Genomic DNA, 25,338 nt, shown 5'->3' with positions numbered 1-25,338 from the left:
GAGTAGGTAACACAGTTTCAGCCCAGCTCCTTCTTGGGATGCTTGCCCTGGGAACCCAGTTTCTGTGCTGAAGAAGGCCAGGCTACATGGAGAACTGAGGCCTCCCTAGCACTCAGCCCCAGAGGACTCCAGTCAACAACCAGCATCTACATATCCTCCATGTGGGTGAGCCATGCCAGAAGCAGATCCTCCAGCCCCCAGCCCAGCCTCCCCAAGTGAGTCTGTATGCAGCAGACAGAAGCCGTCCGCTAGGCCTTGTCTGAATCACAAATTCAGGAGGAAAATAATAGTTGTTATTGTTTGAAGCCACCACTTTGGGGGTTGCTTGTTCTGCACCAATAGGTAACTGGAACAAAAGTCAAGACCATCTCCACTGCCAGACCATCCCGGAGAGCCAGGACACAGCTCACGCACGCTCCAGGAAGGCTAAGGGGTTGTGGGAGGCCAGCACTAGAGCTCATGTACTTTCTTTCTTCAAAGAATTCACACAATTCTGGCTCTCAGTTTCCTAGCCCATGGCAGCTATCAGTCATTAAATTAACATTAGGGTTGAGGGTAGAAGATGGGGACAAGGGCTCAAGGAAAAGCTAACACAGCAACACCAGCCAACTGACAACTGGGAGAAAGTATCAAAAAGTCTCAGACTGGGGGTGACAGACAGGCCTTTTGACCTCTATACTCCCTGTATGACGACAGGCCTAAGTTTCTGTTTGTTGTATTGAGTCTTTAAAGTATCAAGAAAAGATGAAATTATTCCTTCCTACTCTGCCACAGGGGGCCAGGAAGTGCAATGTGGTTTTAAAAAATGTTCGGCCAGGCATAGCGGCTCAAGCCTGTAATCCCAGCACTTTGGGAGGCCGAGGCAGCGGATCACGAGGTCAGGAGATCGAGACCATCCTGGCTAACACGGTGAAACTCCGTCTCTACTAAAAAAAAAAAAAAAAAAAAAAAATTAGCCGGGCGTGGTGGCGGGCGCCTGTGGTCCCAGCTACTCCTGAGGCTGAGGCAGGAGAATGGTGTGAACCCAAGAGACAAAGCTCGCAGTGAGCCGAGATCGCGCCACTGCACTCCAGTCTGGGGCACAGAGCAAGACTCCGTCTAAAAAAAACAAAAACTTCAGCAGAGGCCAGGCGCAGTGGCTCACGCTGTAATCCCACCACTTTGGGAGGCCGAGGAGAGTGGATCACCCACAGGTCACGAGTTCAAGACCAGCCTGGCTAACACTGTGAAACTCCGTCTCTACTAAAAATACAAAATTAGCCAGGCATGGTAGCGTGTGACTGTAGTCTTGGCTACTCAGGAGGCTGAGGCATATGGTCTTTTATTGCCCTGACAAATTCAAACAGATCACGTGAGTGACCTCTTCCACACTGAAGAGGATCAATGGATAAAGAGCAATGGCTTGCTTCTCATTAAGAACAGAAATACACATGGTCATTGTAAGAGGTCAAACACAGCCAAGGGTGGTGGCTCACACCTGTAATCTCAGCACTTTGGGAGGCTGAGGCAGGTGGATCTCTTGAGCTCAGGAGTTCAAGACCAGACTGGGCAAAAAAAAAAAAAAAAAGAGGTCAAACACCTGGATGTGAAAGAGAGGCTAAGTGTCCTCCAGGCAGAGACTGTGCCTCTGAATAGCATGCAAAGTAGAGGCAGGAGGCCTCAGGCCAAGCAGGCTTTCAGAATAACCCAGCAAAATAGTCTCAGTGAGCCAAGGGGCCCTGGGGTCTCTGGTCAGGTTTTGCACACTCCATCACTCAGCAACTGTGTGACTAAGCTACCTAACTTCATCAAGCCTCACTTACAAAATGGAGACAATCTTGTCTAGTTTGCAGGACTGTTCAAGAGAGCAGAGTAATTCTATTAAAGTGTCTAACAGGGCCTGCCATCTGGCAGCTTACAGGAGTTATCTTATCACAGATGATCCTAAGTTTATGTCCCATTACACTTTGTAAAGTTCATGGTAAATCTTCAAAAGCACTGGGCATAGCCAAGGAGACTGAGAATTTGAAAATGCAATGGTTATGGAGGAATGAAACCTGAATCACCAGTGATTCTGTAACAACCCCTAATGATCATCCAGTTGCTTAGGTCAAAGTGCAAATCTTGGCCTCCGCATTCTCTACTGACAGCAAATCCAGCCAGCATCTCCTGACACGCACACCCCAGCCCAGCCTCTCCTCACCACCTACCGTCACCACCTTCACGTTGGTCCAGGCTTCACTATGACAGTCACCTCCCACTCCTTCTTTCCCTCTACAGCCAGTTCTCCACCAAGAGCCACTTATCTTTTTATATGTAGATCAGTCAACACCACACCCTGCTCAAAACCCTCCCATGGCCTCCCATCACTCCCCCACCTCAGAACAAAGCCAACATCCCTGTTGATCCTGCAGCCTCCCTACCTCCCCCTTTCCCTTGTTCACTGTCAGGCCAGGCCTCCTTGCTGTTCCTCGAATATTCCAAGCACATGCCTGCCATGGACCCTTGGGTTACTGCTTTTCCCACTGGGAGTGCTCCTCCCACACCCATCACCACAGCTCACTCCCCTGTGACCAACAGGTCTGTGCCCAAAAGTCACCTCCTCAAAGAGGCCCTTCCTGACCACCCATCCAAAATAGCAGAGAAAAACAGTATAAACTTTTTAAAATTAGGCCAGGCGCGGTGGCTCAAGCCTGTAATCCCAGCACTTTGGGAGGCCGAGACGGGTGGATCACGAGGTCAGGAGATCGAGACCATCCTGGCTAACACGGTGAAACCCCGTCTCTACTAAAAAAAATACAAAAAACAAAAACTAGCCAGGCGCGGTGGCGGGCACCTGTAGTCCCAGCTACTTGGGAGGCTGAGGCAGGAGAATGGTGTAAACCCGGGAGGTGGAGCTTGCAGTGAGCTGAGATCCGGCCACTGCACTCCAGCCTGGGCGACAGAGCAAGACTCTGTCTCAAAAAAAAAAAAAAAACTTTTTACAATTAAAAATAAATACATAAATAAATAAAATAGCAGTTCCGGCCACTTTCCCTCCTCCCTTGTCTGACTTTATTTTCATTCTTCCCACCACCTGGTGCTTGTTTCTCACTGTCTTCCTGAGTAGATTACAAGTTCCCCAAAGGCAGGGTCCTTCTGTCTTGTGTACCACTGTTATCCCAGTGCGCAGAACAGGGCTTCAGAGCATGAAGAAATGTGTCTAAGTCAAAAAGTGAAAAAGGCCCGGCCCAGCAGCCAGCTTTACCTTCTTCCCAGCTGTGGGGCTGCTCTCTGCACTCTGCAGGGGGCTCCTCTGGGGGCTTCGGCTTTCCTGGGGGACACACCTGCCCATGTACACGCTGTAGTCGAGAAGCATCTTCTGCCGCACGCTGCCCACCAGCTCCTTCTGCTTTGGCTGCGACATGATCTCCTCCACACTGCCTTTGCTGCTGCTGCGGCTGTGGGTCAGGTGCCCGGAGGGACTGTTGTGTCTGCTGTGTGCAGGCAAAAGCCCTGAAGCCAAGAAGAGGGGGCTATTCACACAATGAAGAAAACCACTGCAAAGTAAGCGGACTCCTGAGAAAACAGCTGCAATGCTATCAAATGACTGTTTAAAAATACTTATAAGGGGCCGGAGCAGTGGCTCACGCCTGTAATGCCTATAATCCCAGCACTTTGGGAGTCCAAAGTGGGTGGATCGCAAGGTCAGGAGATCAAAACCATTCTGGCTAACACGGTGAAACTCCGTCTCTACTAAAAATACAAAACAATTAGCCGGCCAGGGTGGCGGGCACCTGTAGTCTCAGCTGCTCGGGAGGCTGAGGCAGAAGAATGGTGCGAACCCGGGAGGCGGAGCTTGCAGTGAGCCGAGATCACACCACTGCACTCCAGCCTGGGCAACAGAGTGAGATTCTACCTCAAAAAAAAAAAAAAAAAAAAAACCGTTTATAAAGTTATTTCCCACCCTGAAAAGTACCTTTTTCCTCTAAGGTAATTTTTAAGAACAGTTTTTATTCCTCTCCAAGATAATTAGAGTAAAGAGAGTAAAGATACACAGTTGGTAGGTACTATTCTCTTTTCTCCTGATGATCCTTTGGGAAAATATCAAATATAGGATTAACACATCCCAAGGAGTGGTGAACTTGTCAGTGCTATCAGGGGTAAATGGAAAGTGGGCAGAGACCTAATTAATTGTTTATCCACAAGCTCACAGCAATTCCAAAGATGTCACCTTTCATTTGACCAATTATGCATCAAGCACTTTCAAGAAAACCATGCTAAAAAGAAGAAGACATAATCCCTGCCCTTGAACTCACGCACCTAAGCAGATAAATCACAATCTTCTGTAACAAGGGTCATAATTGCAGCATGACTAAGGGACTCCCTAGGCGAAAAGAAGGGGGTGACTACCTCTGCCCAAGAGAGTGGGGTGGTGCTTACCCTAGCTGACTTTCATAGCAGTGACATCTACGCTGTATCTTGAGGGAATAGTTGCCATTTTCCTGGCCCAGGTGGGGAAGAGCATTCCAGGTAGAGGAAACAGCATATGCAAAAAGCAGTGGCAGGGCACAGTATGTTTAGAGGCCAGTGAGAGATTCAGTGAAGTTCTAAGCATAGTACAGAGGGCAGAGGACAGGAAATAAGGATGGAGAGATTAGCCAGGAACAGACTGCAAAGTGCCTCAAAAGCCAGCCTTGGATTTAACATTGACCTTGTTGCACCAGAGACGTTTTAAGCATGGGATGTGCCTGACGCTAACAATTTCATTTAGATTTACTCTGATGGCCAGGTGAAATGTAGAGTGGTTAAAATCAAACCAGGCTGGGCATGGTGGCTCAAGCCTATAATCTCAGCACGTTGGGAGGCCAAGACAGGTGAATCACTTGAGGTCAGGAGTTTGAGACCAGCCTGGCCAACATGGTGAAACCCCATCTCTACTAAAAATACAAAACATTAGCCTGGCATGGTGGCCCATACCTGTAGTCCCAGCTACTGGGGAGGCTGACGCAGCAGAATCGCTTGAACCTGGGAGGTGGAGGTTGCAGTGAGCTAAGATTGTACCACTGCACTCCAGCTTGGGCAACAGAGCAAGACTCTATCTCAAAAAAAAAAGAAAAAAAAAAGAAAATCAAAAAATCAAATCAAACCATTTTCTTCTTGAGAGGCTCCAACCATCGGAACCATAATTCCCCAGAGCCTCACAAAGGGTCATACAAGCCATTTCTTAATTTAAATTTTAGCCAGATAGTTTCCAACACTTCAATATTTAGTATTTTACACTGCATAACTATAAAAATAAATTTTTTGTAACTTCTATTATCCTTATACCATTTTCATGTTTAGCATTATTTTTTTAAATACTAGGATAAAAGTTACTCCAAAAACATTAAAAAATAAATGTAAACTTATATTACATTTAATATCCTGGATTGGATCCTGGAAGAGAAAAGGGACATTAGTAGAAAAACTAGTGAAATCCAAATAAAGTTTAGAGTTTAGTTAATAGTAAAAAAGAGAAAAAAGATGAAATAAACAGGGCAGCATGACACCAACACTTCAAACCAAACTGGTCCCATTGTGACTGAGCCACACTCCATGTAGAGGAAGAAAGGAGACCCCTAGGAGGCCAGGCCTGTGCTCACTGCCCACAGAACAGCCTCTTCACATCACCTCACCCTTCCCTTGAGTGGGACAAAGCACAGAAGTCGTCACTGCACTGTGGGTCTCATGGACAACAGCCCCTGATAAAGTCAAGGATCTTCCTGTGCAGAGACCATACTGGAATTCTGCCAAGTGACCATGTGGCTTTCCTGCTGTCTCCAGACTCTTGTTTCTCCTGGAGGCCTTTCCTGACCTGCAGCCTGGGCACTGCTGGCTGGAGATGCAGACTCTCAGCCCCACCCATGACCTCGAGTCAGAACCTGCATCTTAAGATCCCCTCAAACATTCAAGTCTGAGAAGCACAATCCGTGTTGCTAGAGAAATCTAGGATTTTGGTGACAGCATCCCTGAGGGAGAGGACAGGGGCAGGTCGTCGAGCAGGAAGACTTCTAACTTCTTGGTACTGACAGATGTACCTGGCCTCAGAGAATCAGACCAGTCATACCTTCATGGCTGACCACCTGTGCAGTCACTGATTCAGAGATGGTTTTGAAGAACAGCACAGTCCTCACCAATTTACCTTGCTAATTAGTTTAATCACACTTTTGGTGGGTTAAACTTACCATAAAAATCTCAATTCATAGCTTTCAAAGGCAACCCAGACTTACAGATGTACAAAAAGACATTAGTGGTGTGTAAGCCTTACTTGATTTTAGTACAAGTGAGTGCACTGAAGGTTTTCCCACATCTCTGACTCTTATCATTATGTTTGTTGTGTGGTGAGTGGAACTTTTGGCAGGATTTCCAAAAATGTGAACTCATTAAAAATAATCAAATGCTTTATTTAAGTCCAAGAATAACATGCCTCTTTTGAAGGTGCTCTGGGGGGCCCCTGAGTACCTAAAGTGGTGTTTCCTGGTGGCCCCATAAACCCCCGTGGGTTACCTGATTCTGAGCTTCAGTACCTAGACCAGTAGACCTTTATATTTCCAGTAGGAATATAATCTGAGCCACACAAACAATTTAAAATGTTCTAGTAGTCACATTTAAAAAGGTAAAAAGAAGCTGGGCCCAGTGGCTCACGCCTGTAATCCCAGCACTTTGGGAGGCTGAGGCGGGCAGATCACTTCAGGTTGGGAGTTTGAGATCAGCCTGACCAAAGTGAAACCCCATCTCTACCAAAAACACAAAAATTAGCTGGGCGTGGTGGCAGGCACCTGTCATCTCAGCTACTCAGGAGGCTGAGGTGGAGAATTGCTTGAACCTGGGAGGTGGAGGTTGCAGTGAGCCAAGATCATGCCACCACACTCCAGCCTGGGTGACAAAGCTAGGCTCCATCTCGGGGGGGGGGGGGAAGAAATAACAAAATTAATTTGAATACATTTTTGAATATATTTTTAACCTAATATATCTAAAATATTATTTCAACATGTAACCAATATAAGAAGTTATTAATGAGATATTTTACGTTCTTTTATTGGACTAAGACTTTGAAATCCAATGTGCATCTTACACTTAGAGCACATCTCCATCTGGACTGGCCACACTTCGAGTGTTCAAAAGCCACATGGGGCAGGAGGCTACCATAAGCAGCAACATAGGTCTAGACCTACCAGGAGAGCTAGGCAGTGCCTGGTGCTGAGGAGTTCTCACCCACTTGAATTTTCTTTTACTCAGTGTTATGGGTTGAACTGCGTCCTCCAAAAAATATGTTAAAGTCCTAACCCCAGCATCTCAGAATGTGACCTTATTTGGAAATAGAGTCATTGTAGATGCCATTCATTAAACAGGGTAGGCTCTTAATCCCATATGACTGGTGTCCTTCCAAGAAGACACAGAGCCACTGAGAGACAATGCCATGTGATGATAGGCCAGTGTGGAGGGATGCAGCTGTGGGCCAAGGATTGATGGTCACTACCAGAAGCTGCAAACACGCAAGGAAGGATTCTACGCAGAGTCTCACAAGGAGCATGGCCCTGCTAACACCTTGACTTCAGACTTCCAGCCTCCAGTACTGGGAGAGAATACATTTCTGTTGTAAATCACCCAGCTTGTGGTATTTTGTCCCAGCAGCCCTAGGAAATAAATATATCTAGTAATCTCCCCATTCACCTTGATTCTTAAAAGGGACTTCTTGGATCTCAGTGCTGGGACTGGGATGGAATCTGGTGTTGAAGCTGACAGAATGGAAGGTTAGCAAGGGTGTTAGGGCAAAGGCTCAGATTAAGTTCCAGGGGAAGGAACCAAAGCACTTTGAAGCAAATGTGTGACACTCATGTGACCAGCATAACTCCCGGATCAACACAAACGCCTTGTTAGAGAAAGCCCCAGAGTGGCTCCATCCTAGTCTTTGTTCCAGATCCATGTAAGAAAGCTTTCCCTAATAACACCCACACTGGTCTTCTCCCAATTATTGGTTACACCATGCTCATTATAGCACGCCAATTTGTGAACACCTGACTCATACATGCCAGTTTTGCAAAACAGGCATAACACCTGAAGGACAGGGGAGCTGCTGCTTTTTACTGGTTTTGTGTCTCTGGCAGCTCCAAGCCCAGCCAAAGCTGAGCAAAGAGGTGCTGCATGGTTATCAATCCGAATGACCATGATCTGACCCGAATGCTCAGCAAGTGCAAGGATTCTGCATTCTATGGCAAGCTCAGGCTTGGAGGACATATTGAGGGTCAGGCGTTCGAAAGCACCAGCCTGAATGATCTCCCTGACTCACCTGCCATCTCAGAACTAGGGTTCTTCTGTTGCTACTTCTCTCAGGGGAGTCACATCATATACAAAGAAAACATAACCAGCAAAGGCTAATAAACAGCATCTGCAAATGGATCCACTGTTGGTTAAATGATTTGGGACTGAGTGTTGCAGTGATCAGCCTAGATGGTAAATGAGTCATGAGAATGCACATTAGGTGGCAGACAACCATCAAGTCAGGGTGGGCTTCCTTCCTTCCTTCCTACTGGGCATTCTTACTCTATTCTCCCTAGTGGCCCTTTAAAAATGCAAAAGCATTTAGCACAAACATCATTACCTGGTTTACTTCCAGAGACACCCGATGGCTTCTTGATTTCCGACTTTAGCTTAGATGCCAGAATAAATCTCCTAAACCATTCCTCTTTTTCTCGGCCAGTTCTCCCAAAAAGATAGAGTATCTGATCTCGCTGGGTAGATCTTGTTCCCTCCTGAGGGCGGGGTGGCTTCTTAGGGTCCTCGCTTCCCTCAGCTGGCGGCTTCTCTTCTGAAGTCTCCTTATCAGTCTGAGCTTTAGACATAAAGTCATCTTGTTGACCAAGCTCGATACAAATGGGGTACTTTTTATTCCAGATTCGCTTTCGAGCCAAAGTTTTAGGTACAAGATAAATCTACAGAGAAAGAAAAATGATGATTTATATACTAAAGATTGGCTACACTATGCATTAATATTATGCATAGCACAAGTGCAAACCTTGTAGACTTTTTGACTAAGATGATGAATATGAAATAACTTTTAACACTTGTTCGTAACATGACTACAGAAACTGGAATTTTTACAAGTGTCTTGTTATTCAAAATTATTCCAGAAAATAGACATTTAATAATTTTGCGAGAGTTATAAATATCCGTAATTTTCAGGTGGCAGTAGCTCGATAACAATGTTTAGCTGCTTATCATCAACTACGTTTGGCTATCAACTAAATTTAATGACCTTGGGCCAAACTTAAGTTGGAAGAAAAAAAAGATAGTTAAAATCTAGATGGGCAGCTCAAGTCAACCTTGAGTATCAAACTCAAGTCAAGAATAAACTTACGCCGGGCGCGGTGGCTCAAGCCTGTAATCCCAGCACTTTGGGAGGCCGAGACCGGCGGATCACGAGGTCAGGAGTGCGAGACCATCCTGGCTAACACGGTGAAACCCCGTCTCTACTAAAAAATACAAAAAGCTGGCCGGGCGCGGTGGCTCAAGCCTGTAATCCCAGCACTTTGGGAGGCCGAGACGGGCGGATCACGAGGTCAGGAGATCGAGACCATCCTGGCTAACACGGTGAAACCCCGTCTCTACTAAAAAAATACAAAAAATTAGCCGGGCGAGATGGCGGGCGCCTGTAGTCCCAGCTACTCGGGAGGCTGAGGCGAGAGAATGGCGTAAATCCGGGAGGCGGAGCTTGCAGTGAGCTGAGATCCGGCCACTGCACTCCAGCCTGGGAGACAGAGCGAGACTCCGTCTCAACAAAAAAAAAAAAAAAAATACAAAAAGCTAGCCGGGCGAGGTGGCTGGCGCCTGTAGTCCCAGCTACTCGGGAGGCTGAGGCAGGAGAATGGCGTAAACCCGGGAGGCGGAGCTTGCAGTGAGCTGAGATCCGGCCACTGCACTCCAGTCCGGGTGACAGAGCGAGGCTCCGTCTCAAAAAAAAAAAAAAAAAAAAAAAACTTATATAAAAACTATTTTAAGTACTTCTCTCCCTTTGGAGAAATCTAAAGATCATTCAGATGAACTGTAAGAAGAGAGAAACGACAGCTTTGTGGAAGAAATAATTTACATTTCTCACAAAAATACAAGTATATAATACTTAATCAAAATGTAGCTATTTTGCATATCTATCATTTTCACATGTACAAAGTCTTCAATAGTTAAGTACCCTACAATCACGACACAGAGCCACACAGCTTTTTGTTTGACTGAAATAATTAGCTTTTAAAGTCAGAATTCTGAGTGCACAACACTCTTGTTCCTCAAGTTGTAGTCTGTGGACCAGCAGCCTGAGTATCATCTGGGAGCTCATAACAATGCAGGCCCTTGGCCCTACCCATAGCTACTGAATCAGAATCTGCATTTAACAAGATGCCCAGGTGACGCGCATAAACATTAAAGTGTGAGAGGTACTGTCCTAAGGTATACTGATACTTCAACGACAACTAACCTTTTTAGGGAATAAAAAAATGCAGCTAAACATCCAAGATGCCATATGCTTTTCATTCATCTAAGCTATCCTTCCAAAATTGCTCAGGCTCACCTTGCTGTCTGAGAGGTCATAGATTTTCTGGCTGACGTAGGTGACCTCTGGCTTGGTTTCATTGTAGCTGGCCCTCCTGGATATATTTTTATTGGGCTTTGAAAGTCTTAAGGTTCCACCCTCAAGTCGAACAAAGACTGAATGTGTCAAAGTCGCATGGTAGGTTTCTGGATCATAGTTGTAAATCTCATTCATCCATCCCTGATGAAGAAAAACTTCCATTAGTAAAATCAGAATAAAAGCAAATCTGATTTAGTGTGAAATGATGAACACTGTGGTATTTGGGACACCGAAACCAAACTTGACCATGACGCAGATATCAGCTCACCAATGACTACAGGTTGCAAAGAGAAGTGCTTAGCTGGGAGGATAATTGGGACTGAGGAGGTTCTTGATAACCAAAAATCTGGATTTGGAGGAAAAATGGCAATGTTCATTATCCTAAATAAAAGGTTCTTTCTTTTTTTAAAGCTTATAAGCACATCAGGAAACTCAAAAGATTTGTTCATGTCACATGAACAATCTTCTCTGCCTGACCTCCTTTGGGGTGATTAACCCCCCCAGTCTGGCCTTCTTAATTAGTCAAACACATGCTCTTCCCAGCCCAGCTGCAATCTTTGAAATTTCAGGCATTAATTCATGTTACCACAGGACTCAGAGAACAACTACCTCTCTACTTCTATCGCACTGCAACATGTACCTCATTGAAACCATACAGTAAAGCAGATGATTTGAGAATTAGGCATTAAATAAATCGTAAATATAATCAATAATATATCAAAATTCAAAGATACATAGTAACTTACATGGGCAAAATTGTGCCCCAGGTCCTCCTGCCAAATTGGACATAAATGATTTTTTGTTACACATGTTGATTTTTTAAAAGAGCAAACATTGAAATGTACAGACAAAAAATACATACACAAAAGCCTGATCCACTATGCACTGTGTTAAAGCTAATCTCACAGCTGTCCTCATCATTCATCACTGAACACTTCTCCTGCCTCAAATACTTTTTCAGGTTATCAGTAGCCCAGATCTCACAAAAGAAGTTCTCTGGGGAGTTTTAATTGATATCTTCCTACTCTCCCCAACTTTTAAAAACTACATGTCTTTGTAATGAGCAGAGAGATGCTAAAGATCACTACATGGGAGTTGAGACTGTCATTCTTTTCAAGCAATAGCCATTTCCATGCTAAGTATTTGAGTCTCACACTAAAGTCTTGAACTGAAAGCCTGTGAAAATGAGGACTCCTTAGAATTCTTTTACTCATTCATCCTTTTATTAAAACACGCATTGAATCTATGTGCAAAGTAACAGGTTAGGAGCTGGGACAAAGATTTTTTAAAAGGACAGGATTCTTGATCCAAAGGTGCCTCCAAAAGAGTAGAAAATTAGGTCTTCATTTACCTATCCTGTGACCCCACTGGAGTAAACATAATAGAGAAAAGTTGTCACAAAAAGAGTACCTAAGTGTGAAGTGCAAGGAAAAATGGACAAACGTCTCTCTTTGTCATGGGGGGAAAGAGTGTGAAACTTGTGAGCCAATTATATGGATGCATAGACCTCAGTAGATGTTTTGGCCTGAGCTGGGAGGATCTCTCCCTCCTCCCAGTGAATCACTGAGCAGGAGCAGCATCAATTCAACAATATTGAGTGAGCAAGCAGTGGCCATGGGAAGAGGGGTTTGTGAGGAAACAGCACCAATTAGAACAATGAAGAGGAAAAGATGACAATTACAGATCACAGTGGGCCCTGAAGCGGACTGTATTGTCAGAGCATCCGTTTGGGTGGGTGTACTTTTGCTAAATGTAGAACTAAGTACTTTCTTTGGCTCACAGTTTGTCTTTTTCTTTAGGCTGTTCTTATGGCAAATTACCTTCATTGACTTTCAAATGTTGAACCAGTCTTGCATTCTCAGGATTAAGGATGTATGAGTCATGAGGTGCTGAAATTGGGCTGTATCAGCTCACAGGAACATATTCTACACATCCCTTCCCAACTCCATGTTCAGTGACTTTACGTTGGTAGCTTGCAACTGGCAATGGTGGGAGTTTCTACATCACAGGAATCAGGGAAGGGTATAAATCAAGATTTTTTTTTTTTTTTTTTTTTTCTGGAGAGCCAGTTTACCAGCATAACACTTTGCTGATATTTTGTTCATTTGTCCCTCTAAGTTCATGAGGGAAAATAGGCTACAGTTTTCTTGCAGTGTTTTTTGGTATTAATGAGCCTCAGAAAATGCAGGTAAGTGCATTTGGGAAGTGTTCCCTCTTCTCTATTTTCTGGAAGTTTGTGTAGAATGAATATTTCTTCCTTAAAGGTTTGATAACATTTGCCCATGAAACCGTCTGGGCCTAGAGTTTTCCTTGCAGAAAGGTTCCAAACTATGTATTCAACATCTTTACTTGCTATTGGACTATTTAGGTTATCTATTTCTTCTTGAGTGAGCTTTGGTTTGTGTCTTTCAAAGAGTTTATCTATTTTATCTGTGTTGTCCAATTTCTGGGCATAATGTTGTTTGCAATATTTCCCTATAATCCTGTGAATATCTGTAGTGTCTATGGTGATGCCCCTCTTTCAGTCCTGACACTGGTAATTTGTCCTTCTCTCAAATCTTTCTTTTCGTATGTATGTACGTATGTATGTATGTATATATGTAGGTATGTATCTATCTATCATCTATGTATTTGAGACAGGGTCTTTCTCTGTCATCCTGGCTGGAGTGCAGTGGCACAATCATAACTTACTGTAACCTCGAACTTCTGGGCTCAATTAATCCTTCCACCTCAGCCTCCCAAGCAGCAAGGGCTACAGGTATGTGCCACTACACCAAGCTAATTTTTAAAAAAAATTCTTTGTAGAAATGGAGTCTTGCTATGTTGCCCAGGCTGGTCTTTGAACTCTTGGTCTCAAGCAATTCTCCCAGCTTGGCCTCTCAAAGTGCTGGGATTACAGGCACGAACTACCACACCCATCCTCTAACAAGCTTTTAATACTATTAATCTCCCTCTAGGTACTGCATTACCTGCAATTTCTGACAGGTTGTATTTTCAGTTTCCTTCAGTTAAAAATATTTTCTATTTTCCCTTATGACTTTATCTTTGGGTCCACAGGCTGTTTAGAAGTATTTTGCTTAATTTCCAAATATTTGAGAAATTTTCAGATATCTTTCTTACTGTTTTTTAGTGTAATTTCGTAAAAAAGAATCGGCTTTGTGTAATTTCAATTCTTTTAAGCTTGTTATATGGTCTATCCTGGTTCCAAGTGCAGTCAAAAAAAATGCATTCTGCTGTTGAGTGGGGTTTTCTATAAATACATTTGTCTTTTTAAGCACAACCATTTTCACTAAAGATCTCCTGACACAGAATACACAGCTTTCTTCTTATCCAATTTGGTTGCAGAAAATACTGTCTTACATATATAACAGGTTTACTAGGGCTAAAGTTCTAAAGGTAACTAGATTAATAAAGAACTTGAAGCAGATATAATCATTTTTCTAAGATACTTCAGAGGTTGTTTGTGCTTGCAGAGCTATTAAAACTAAGAAGAATCCATGAAGCGGGGGAAGTCGGAGCTGATGAGAACTCTGTTAGATTAAAACGGCTACTTGCTATCAGTGTCATTTATGAGCCATTTGGCCATACAGTCCCTGCATGCAATTGCTCTTCTTGAATCATTTCACTCTGAGGATGTGTCTCCTGTCTAGAGTAGAGGCTACTTGAGAATACAGATTATGTGTGATACTTTCGTCCATCTTAATACCTAAGCTGAGATGCTCAACATTTATTTAATGACTGTTTTTGAATTGTGATAATCACAATTTGATATGATAGACATTACTGCAGCAAATCTCCATATAAAATATTTTTCATTATTTCCAGGTACATAAAATTACAGATACATGCAAAAAAAGCCAGTAGAGGCCGGGCGCGGTGGCTCAAGCCTGTAATCCCAGCACTTTGGGAGGCCGAGACGGGCGGATCACAAGGTCAGGAGATCGAGACCATCCTGGCTAATACGGTGAAACCCCGTCTCTACTAAAAGAATACAAAAAACTAGCCGGGCGACGAGGCGGGTGCCTGTAGTCCCAGCTACTTGGGAGGCGGAGGCAGGAGAATGGCGTGAACCTGGGAGGCGGAGCTTGCAGTGAGCTGAGATCCGGCCACCGCACTCCAGCCTGGGCGACAGAGCCAGACTCCGTCTCAAAAAAAAAAAAAAAAAAAAAAGCCAGTAGAATTAACATGATACTGGCACCAAAAGAGAAAAAAAGGACTAACATGATACTGGAATTTTGGACAAAAATCCCTGCATTATGTTTATCAACCACTCACCACCAGACTAAAAGGGCTAAAGGAGAAAAAAAAGACAAGTATTATATTATATGTAACTGTTCTCCAAGAAAAGGACAGTCTCTGAGAAATAGAGTAATATAAGCTGTGGGGATTTTTCCTATTTGAAACTCCTGGGATTGTACAGATAAATTATCTGATTTATGAATAAGAGAAAATTAGGGATAAAAGGTTGTTTCTCTCCAATTGCTTTCATTTTGTCTTTCCTAAGTCAGAAAATGCAGAATTGTCCAGGGAGGTGCTGTACAATGGAAATATTAATACAATGTGAGCTATAAATGTGAGTCATGAAAATATGTGATTTTATTTTTATTTTTTTGAGATGGAGTCTTGCTCTGTTGCCCAGGCTGGAGTGCAGTGGCATGATCTCAGCTCACTGCAACCTGCACCTCCTGGGTTCAAGTGATTCTCCTGCCTCAGCCTCCTGAATAGCTGGGATTACAGGCGTAAGCCACCGTGCCTTGCCAAAAATGTGTAATTTTAAATGGTCTAGGAGCCACATTAAAAAAGAAAAAGCAGGTAAAATTAATTTAAACAATGTATTTTATTTAAATTCATATCAAAATTATGATTTCAACATGTAATCAATATTAAAAATTATTACTGGAATTTTACATTCTGTCTCATACTAAGTCTTCAGAATCCAGTGTGTACTTTACACTTAGAACACATCTCGGTTCCAACTACCTACAGTTTTCAAGGGATTAACAGCTACACAGGGCTTAGGACTAGTGTATCAGAGACAGTACAGGGCCAGTTCTTGGGTTCAAGCTTTTTAGCCCTAGACCTTTGGCTCGACTATGAATAGAAATGGGCAAAGCCTTCCTTTCTCTTCTTGTGCATGCTTTCAACATACGCAGTCTTAGTGATAAGAGACAGTCATTCAGTACACGGCAGTTTTCTGCCATTTTATTAGATGCTTTCCACAATTAAATGAGAGAAGATAATCTAAGTAATCACCTAATGAAATCATCTATTGTAGAAATTCAAAATCTCTTTTAAAAGCTAACCTGCAGTATTAAAAACTCAGAAATATTCATAAGAGTATTCTACGTAAAGGCTTTTGAAAAACTCATAGTTCTATATGAAAATTAAGATAATTAATAAATAAACGTATCAATTTTTTTAGCTTACTCCTTTGATTTTTAGATTTAGAAAACAAAACGACATACAGGCACGTATGAGATACAAATACATCTGCTCATCTGTTCACAGGTCAGACAGTTTCAGGTGCTGAGCCATTACTCTGCCTCAGTCTAACCAACTGCTGCTTAATTATTATTCCTAGGAAAATTCCTGTCCCTGGATAACAACAGCAACCATTTCCGCAGTGCTTCAGGGATTTGGTTTTTAGCCACAAAGCCAGGCATTCAACCCAGGAGCCTGAGCTACCACCCTAGCTGAAGAACAGCCACTGTGGAGTTCTTGCTGGCTGCAGCCTGTGTGCTCACACATGGGCACAGTTCTGAGTTGAGCATGCAATTACCTTCTTTGCTGACAGCTCTGACAGATAAAGGTCATCCTCTACCACTTGCCAAATTCAGGAATCCCAGAACAACCTGATTCAGAGGAATGTGAGAGAGAGAAGGGAGTTTCAAGTCCTACCTACACAGTTCAAAAGCACAAAACCTTACCTGCTGTACTACAGGAGGTAAAGGTGAGAGGCAAGAAGTACGTAGGCATAGAAACAGAATCTAGGAGATGCTTTCCTTCTCTTGGGAAAGCCTGGAGGGGGCCCAGATTCCTTTACTCTGCTTGGACTTGGCTTGGCCCTTCTTCTCCCTACCCCCTTCTTTTCAGAATCACCAGCTGCTGTGGTTTCTCCTTCCCTTTTATCTTCAAATTTCCTCCTTCCTGAACTACCATGTTCCTGCCTTTGTGTTAAAGATTCATCAGATGCTAAAATCCACAGCTACTAAAAAACAAACACAGCACACAAATCAGGATTTGAATTACACGTTTACTGTGAACAATCATTTGTCAGCCTAAATGAGACCCTACACTGATCATATCCAATTACACAAAAGACTGCTGGTCAAAACACATGCACTGAAACCAACTCACCCACCTTAGAAGTACTGAGAATCTGACAGACCTGGGTTCCAAGCATGCCTGCACCACTTACCTCCTGCCAGGGTAGGTGATGCTTATCCCTCAGACACTTGCTTTGCTCACCTGTAAAAGGGTCCAGGTGGCTTACTGCCCAGTTTCATGCCTCCCTGGCCCCTACACCTCACCCTCTGCTCAAGCCATAATGATTTTTCCCCTACTGACAGTTTATTAAGGTACAATTTGTTTAGAGTTTATAAAGAAATCATAAGCATATGGTTTTTTAAAACACTAATATTACTATTCATAACAATGGCTGATATTTAAGCTCATCTTATGGCCCAGGTACCCCAGGTGCATTATCTCCTGTTATTTCTGTCAATTGCCTACGATTTTACAAGTAAGAAAAGTGGTGAGAGAGGGGATGTGATTTGCCTTCCAACATCTAGAGAGTGGCAAATCTGGGACTCAGACTCTAGGTGTGGGATGCTATCTCAGCTCCACAGCACGGCCCCACCTGCAGTCTGGCTTGTGCCTAGTCACCCCTCAGGTTATAGCAAAGATGACACTTCTTCTAGGAAGCCTCCCTCCTCACCTAGGCTCAGTTCTCTGGTACTCTCCCATCACTGTATCTGTTAACTGCCTGGTTTACTAAACTGAGTTACAAACTCCACAAGAGCAGGGATCATCATGTTTGCCAACCACAACTGTAACAAATGTTTGTTGACTGAATACATGAAGGAAGCCTAATTCAGAGATGGCTGTGAGGATTAAATGAAATCTATGGAAAGCAGGAGCAAGCTGGAAGGCTGGCGAGCCCCTCAGAGCCTGTAAGTACCATGCTAACTACGTGAGACGAACAAGCAAAGGAAGAAGCTGACACCCTATTAAGTGCAAGGAGCTGTAGAGATTACTTAGAAGACTTGGTCATTCTTCTCAAAAAGAAAAACCGAGGTAAAAATGCACAAAATAGCACAGAACAAGAAAATAACCCCAGAAACCAAAGATTTTCAGGACAGAAATGGGATGAGCTAAGTCTTATCTAGAGCAGAGACGGGTATTGTGACTGGAGCCCATGTTTCCTGCCCCCTGTCTAAGGCTCTTTCCAGAACATTACAGGCTTTGATAGGAAATCTTGAGAGGATCACAGGAGTTGCTACTTGACCCCATTGTCAGAAACCAGGTTGCACACTGGCCTTAGGGAGGTTCAGGACAAGAGGCTGAGGCACAACTTTCCTCCAAGCCTCCCTAATTCTGCCCCCCTCACTCACCTATGGACCTGAAACCAGGTAGCTCTTGAAGAAGGCAATTTCCCAGTGCAAACCTAATCACCTTTTGATACCATTAATCAGCCATTTTCCCCCACCCAGGATCTGACCAAGCCCCCGGATTAAGCTGCAAATGAAATTTCCAGATTTCAGCAATTGTCAAATCTTGAGAGCAGCACAGCAACTCCAAGGTCTTCACCCTGTTCTCCACATAGTGCCCAACTCTCCACTGCTCAGCTGTTCTAAAATTCTTAACCCTGAATTTCTTACCAAGTAAAGTATTTATCCCACCTCGTTACGAGACATGGGAATGGGTATAGAGAGATATAGCATACAGTTAGCAACATTCCCTTTCAACAGCTCAACCAAAAACACTCAGAGATGCTCTCAACCCACACCAAAGCGACTCAGACAAGCTTTGTTTCTTTCTGAAGCTGGAGCTGTTAAAATGGACACAGTGCACCCCGCTGGGGACAATGACCCAGTCAGCCAGGCTGCAGCTGTCTGGCCCACAGACTGGTCCTGTGATGGCATTTGTAAAAGGTCAGGGGTTTCTCTCCATTCTCTGCTGGATTTAGAAGCCATGTATGGCTGCAAGTACAAAACCACAATCTACAAAGGGGCCCATTTAATATTTTAAAAGATTAAAAGCTACAATTAACCTTTTGCAAATAATAAAGTCTGGAAGAACTACTACCGTGGTTTCAGTTACAGTGCCAATCAGAAGTTCAAGGCCAGCACTCTACTGCTCAGCTTGATGCTGAGCTGACCAGAGAAAAGTGCCAGCCCTATAGCCCGAGGAAGTGATGAGAATTCAGGCGCTGCATGCCTGGCTGACAGCAGTAACAATGCAGCATGTTTTCACCCCTGCTGACATGTGGCTGTGCTGGCATTTCAGTCCACCTGTCATTCAGATCCCTGTATCATTCCTTCATCAAGTGTATCAGGGAAGGAGCAAATCCTATACACAAGAACAGAGCCAGGGCCTGAGGACACTCCTGTTGAAAATCATCTCTGAAGCACATAAAAAGGTAATTACTTTCTGTCTCCAAAACTAAAACATAAGCAGGATTTTGTCTTTACCAGGCCTAAACCTTTTTTGATATATTAATGGTTTAGAACTGGCATCATCAGTATTATAAACACAGTATCATAGATCATGGAGTTTGAGAATATGGCAGGGGCAGCACAGTCTAATAAACTTTATAGGTCTTGAGATACAAATTTGATTTTACCCATGAAAGACAAGCAGACCCACAGACATCCAGAATGTATACTATAAATGATAGCCTTAAGCAGAGAGCCAGCACTGAAAATAAATGCTGCTCAAAGACACTATAAAGAACATCGAAAAGAGGGAAGGAAGGAAGGAAAGAAGGAAGGAAGGAAGGAAGGAAGGAGGGAGGAGGGAGGGAGGGAGGGAAGGAAGGAAGGAAGGAAGGAAGGAAGGAAGGCCGGCCATGAGGGGAGGGAAGTGCCATCAATACAGTCCACATCCTCCAACTGCCTGCTTCAAGGTCACCTTCCCAGCAGTGACACTAGAAGCACTGGAGTCAGGGCTAATACCACAGCTTTATCCTGCTCTCCTATCCTCCAGTGCAGACTCTCCCAAACTGAGGTGGCCACAGAACATTTGTGAAATTATAATGCACTGGCAGACAGTAACAGAACAGGAGATAAGGTGGACTCAAATTAGAAAGGTAAAATGATCTCAGATGAACCACTGAAATGACCAAGGTCTGAGTTATGTTAATCCATGATAAACATTAAATCATATTAACAAGGGTTAAAATTGTAAGATAAATAGATCAGCAAGCAAATAAATTAGTAGCCTCTGCCACTTTTCAGATCACACATTCTATCAAACAACTTTTTGGGTATGTACAAATACATACCTTTACTTATAAGTTATACACATGTTCCAATACATATAGCTTTTATAAAAAGTATACAGAATAGAAATAAAGAGCAAAAGATGAAATAATTATCCTTTTGATAATTTTTAGTTTTTCCAGTATGACAGCTATGTACTACCTTCAGCTGACACCTTAAGGCACAACACATACACTCAAGGTGAGGATCACTGTTGATGATCCTGAGTGTAAATCCGTATTTCAGAGTCTTACTAATAATTTCCAAGGTTTTTGGCCAAAAGTCAATATGTGGTCATCTGTATGTTAAATATCAGCAAGGCTTATTTACTTTCTTAGCTAGAAAGAGCAAAGACTGATACAGATAGAAACTTTACTATTTTCTTTTTTTTTTTTTTTTTTTTTTTTTTTTGAGGCAGAGTCTCGCTCTGTTGCCCGGACTGGAGTGCAGTGGCCAGATCTCAGCTCACTGCAAGCTCCGCCTCCCGGGTTTACGCCATTCTCCTGGCTCAGCCTCCCGAGTAGCTGGGACTACAGGCGCCCACCACCTCACCCAGCTAGTTTTTGTATTTTTAGTAGAGACGGGGTTTCACCGTGTTAGCCAGGATGGTCTCGAACTTCTGACCTCGTGATCCGCCCGTCTCGGCCTCCCTAAGTGCTGGGATTACAGGCTTGAGCCACCGCGCCCGGCCTACTATTTTCTTAATTAATGTCTTCTGCAACCCATTTGAATGCCACTGAAAGAAGCGATGGAATGAGAACAGTGAGTCAACAACTATGGCCTGGGCACCCACACAAAAACATGCTCATGCCCTAGAATCATCTTGCTGGCAAACTCATCTGTGGAGTACAGCAAACCTCTTCTTAACAGTTGATTATTCAACAATAATTACAATAAGAGTCTTCGATGTTTTTGGTACTTTTCTTACAGAGTTCAGAGGCATTTTCAGGATGCTAGAAACTGTACTTATACATAGGTAACCAGAATTACAATTTAGCTATGCTTACATAAGTTAATGAATTGAGTGAAAAACTGGCAAAATGTTGACAATAGTTGAAATTGGGTGTCAGGCACATGGGGAGTTCATTTTACTATTGCCTCTATTTTTGTCTGTATCTAATATTTTCTACAATAAAAAGTTTAAAAATGAAAGTTCAAAAAAGTAATTTTGGGACTACCTGACATCCTTAACCATATTGTTCCTATGGGATTCAGGAAGCATGTTCCACACAGCTGCCTCTCCAACTTCAACACAAGGAGTACCTTCTAGTAAGTGACGGCTGCCTGCATCAAAACATCTCGCCTGACTAGCCAGGCGTGGTGGTGCGCACATGTAATCCCAGCTACTCTGGAGGCTGAGGCAGGAGAACCGCTTGAACCCGGGAGGCAGAGGTTGCAGTGAGCCAAGATCGTGCCACTGCATTCCAGCCTGAGTGACAGAGCAAGGCAAAACAAACAAACATACAAACAAACATCTCACCTGAAAACGATTCTACAACAAGGGGCACTGGGAAATAGCCATATTTATAAAAACCATACATAAAAACTCAGGTAACTCATTATAAGGGCGGGATATTTTCAGTAAAGTATAATGTAGAAAGAAATGCACTCACATTTCTTGTCCTTATTCTACCGAGGGTTATGAGAGACCAACACAAAAAGCAATCCAAGCCTCTTTGGGCTGTATGTACTGGCCGTTTTCTCCTAAAGACTTGCTTACTCTAATTTCTTGAAAGAATTTCATGAAATTGAGATTAAATTTACAAACTGGAATTTCTTTGCAAAATTGATCATGTCCTCCCCCCAAAGTTATTCTTTTATATATCAAAACCAAAGCCTACATTCAGGGAACCTAATTATTTTTAAAAACTATCCCTCTTATTAAATATCTACATGTGACACAACCTAAAGAAAAAAATGTTCTCCAAAATTCATTTCTATTAGTTTCTGCAACGGCCTAAATATAATTTTAGTCAAACTTGCAGTCCGTATCTTTAAAAAAGAGACGGATTATCACTCTGGAAACCAATATGCTGCTGCTGGTTTATAAATCTGAGATAAAGAATTTGCTCAAGAATATAATTCAAAATTGCATCTGAGCCATATACTCAAACATAAATCCAAGACCTTTATGAAATCTTCAGGAAGCTTTTCGTTATAAACATGTACAAAGTTAGTGTGCAGCAGGAATGGCTCTGAATTAAAAATAATCCTGGGCAAGGGACCATCCGATTTGGCTAAGCAAACATGCCAAGTGTAGTATGCTGACTCTAAATGCCTCATTTTCCCCATGCTCAAACCCACCCCTTCCCAAGGTCCCCAGCTTAGGGCACCTAGCCAGTCACCTAACATAAGAATTCCAGAAGGCTACCACACAGGGGGTGTCACTACAGGGATGCTCTTGGTCTGTGGCACACATGAGCCTCTCTACCTTGAGTTAACTTGCCCAGCCCACCATGCTCTAAGTCCTGTGAGCTTCTTCTCACATTTTGGTATTGGCCTTTGGTTTCACGCATTCACATGCCACTTCCTGTCGAATGCCTGTGGCAACCTTTCTCCTATTTGCTGCTTCTCATCATCTCATCAGCTATGAACTCCAACATATTAAGAACAGCTTTGGAGGAGGTCCTAAGAGTTCTTCTGTGGACTTTGTGACAGCTCTTTGGCCACATAGAGGTCTTACTTTTTTTTTTTTTTCAGATGGAGTTTCGCTCTTGTTGCCCAGGCAATAAGAGTGTAGTGGTGCGATCTCAGCTCACTGCAACCTCCACCTTCCAGGTTCAAGCAATTCTCCTGCCTCAGCCTCCCAAGTAGCTAGGATTACAGGCACCCGCCACCACGCTCAGCTAATTTTGTATTTTTAGTACAGATGGGGGGTTCCACCATGTTGGCCAGGCTGGTCTTGAACTCCTGGCCTCAGGTGATCCACCCACCTCGGCCTCCTAAAGTGCTGGGATTACAGGTGTGAGCCACTACACCCAGCCTCTTTTTAACTTATATTCCAGACAGTACAGCTGCTGATCAGCTGGGTTCAGAGGGGGAGACGGTGGAGTACCATAGGGCCTAGACAACAATACAACAGTCTTTGAGATTAGCTACTACTTGGCTGCAAATTGGTCTTTTTGGTTTATCATCCCATAAATGCATCACTGCTGCAGCATCATATATAAATACATATGTCTGCAGTGAGGATAGAATAAAAAATTGCCCTGAAAAAGTACACAAAAGCTTTCCTTTTCTCCAGTCTTTCCTCATCATGTGAAGTTACACAGAAGAAAAACTGCAATGCTCCTTGAACTGTTCATGGAACCAGTAAAGCAGCAAGACTCTCAGTCCAGTCTGGCTGCAAGCAGTTCCTGGACCCATCAGTGAGAACTTACATGGCTCAGAGGTTCAACACCACATGGTCTCCTAAAACAGTCCCTGAGCACCCAGTTCCCGGCCTGACTGGTTCATGGCTCATACATGGAGTCCACTTAGGGCATAAAGTATATGGGATCTCGGTCCTGGGCTGGGCCTGTCTTAGAGATCTTGATCGCAGGAAGGTATTATAGTCTCCCATATTGGTGAGCCTTTTCTTCTGTTGTTTTTTTTTTCCTGTTTTTTGTTTTTGTTTTTGAGACGGAGTCTCGCTCTGTTGCCCAGGCTGGAGTGCAGTGGCACGATCTCGGCTCACTGCAAGTTCCGCCTCCCGGGATCACGCCACTCTCCTGCCTCAGCCTCCCGAGTAGCTGGGACTACAGGCGCCCGCCACCACGCCCGGCTAATTTTTTGTATTTTCAGTAGAGACAGGGTTTCACCGTGTTAGCCAGGATGCTCTCGATCTCCTGATCTCGTGATCCGCCCATCTCGGCCTCCCAAAGTGCTGGGATTACAGGCGTGAGCCACTGCACCCGGCCTTAGTGAGCTTTTTAAAAAGGCTTCCATACCTTCCCTCAAGAACTGCATCATCCTCTGTAAATACCAACTAAATTGGATCAGATGTACACAAAATAATTCAAACCAGCTCACTTATCCCCTGAAATCAAACTATTTTAAAGAAGTGGCTCTTTTGGCTTGCCCTAGAAACAGGTTCACAGGCCTGTTTCATAAAGAAGCCAAGGCCTATTTCCTGCATCACTTTAAAGCCATCAACCTGGAGGCAGAGTGGAAATCTAGAACTCATCACTGCCCATTTCTCCAATCCTCCACTTAGTGTTTGCCTTTTTTTTTTTTGGAGACGGAATCTCACTCTATAGCCCAGGCTGGAGGGCAGTGGCGCGATCACAGCTCACTGCAAGCTCTGCCTCCTGAGTTCATGCCATTCTCCTGTCTCAGCGAGTAGCTGGGACTACAGGCACCCGCCACCATGCCCGGCTAAATTTTTGTATTTTTAGTGGAGACAGGGTTTCACTGTGTTAGCCAGGATGGTCTCGATCTCTTGACCTCGTAATCCGCCCGCCTCAGCCTCCCAAAGTGCAGGGATTACAGGTGTGAGCCACCGCGCCTGGCCAGTATTTGCCTTTCTACTACTCCCTTTGCATTCAGGTGGGCAGCACTGTGTGAGCACTGGTGACAGGAGAGCAGACTTGTCACCAGTCGATTTCTAAGCAACAAATGTCAAGCTTCAAATCCTGTTAAAGATGGACTGTCTTGGCTTGTCCATTTTCAGGAAAAAAGCCTAGGAAAAGCTTTACTGGCTTTTTTTTTTTTTTTTTGAGACAGGGTCACACTCTATTGCCCAGGCTGGGGTATAGTGGCGTGATCACATCTCAATGCAGCCTTGAGCCCCTGAGATCAAGCGATCTTCCTGCCTCAGCCTCTCAAGTGGCTGGGACTGCAGGCTGCACCACTACACCTGGCTTTTTAAACAAAACTTTTATAGAGATGGTAGTCCCACTACGTTGCCCAGGCTGGTCTTGAACTCCTGGCTTCAAGCAATCCGCCTGCCTTGGCCTTCCGAAGTGCTGGGATTATAGGGATGAGCCACCATGCCCAGTCAAAAGCTTTACTTTTTAGTGATTATTTTCATTTTCTTAAAAGATCACAACTCCTCTCAAACCCTAACTTTTTTTTAAAGCAAGTATCAAGGATTTATTTTATTTTTTTAGAGACAGAGTCTCATTCTGTCACCCAGGCTGGAGTACAGTGGTGATATCATGGCTCACTGCAACTTCAAACTCCTGGACTCAAGTGATCCTCCCACCTCAGCCTCCTGAGTAGCTGGGACCACATGCATGCACCACCATACCTGAC

At 43.8% G+C, this 25,338-nt stretch overlaps 1 protein-coding gene across 5 annotated transcripts in view; it reads right to left on the bottom strand.

Moving 5' to 3' along the window:
- TEX2 (testis expressed 2) overlaps positions 1 to 25,338 on the bottom strand; it is a 127,150-nt gene that overhangs the window by 40,501 nt on the left and 61,311 nt on the right. For all 5 annotated transcript variants that reach the window (XR_004430737.1, XM_033183974.1, XM_033183977.1 and 2 more), the window contains exons 3-5: positions 10,562 to 10,762; positions 8,603 to 8,933; positions 3,227 to 3,474 (exon numbers count right to left, since the gene is read on the bottom strand). Coding sequence is in view for 4 of the 5 variants with exons in the window: in XM_033183974.1 (XP_033039865.1) it covers positions 3,227 to 3,474; positions 8,603 to 8,933; positions 10,562 to 10,762 (780 nt within the window). In the remaining variant the exon portion in view is untranslated. The remainder of the gene's footprint in view (positions 1 to 3,226; positions 3,475 to 8,602; positions 8,934 to 10,561; positions 10,763 to 25,338) is intronic.

Source organism: Trachypithecus francoisi, unplaced genomic scaffold (genome assembly GCF_009764315.1).
Source record: "Trachypithecus francoisi isolate TF-2019V2 unplaced genomic scaffold, Tfra_2.0 Lachesis_group20, whole genome shotgun sequence".
Classification (NCBI taxonomy): Eukaryota; Metazoa; Chordata; class Mammalia; order Primates; family Cercopithecidae; genus Trachypithecus; species Trachypithecus francoisi.
The sequence above is the reverse complement of the archived record's forward strand: the minus strand, read 5'-3'. Positions and strand labels throughout refer to the sequence as shown.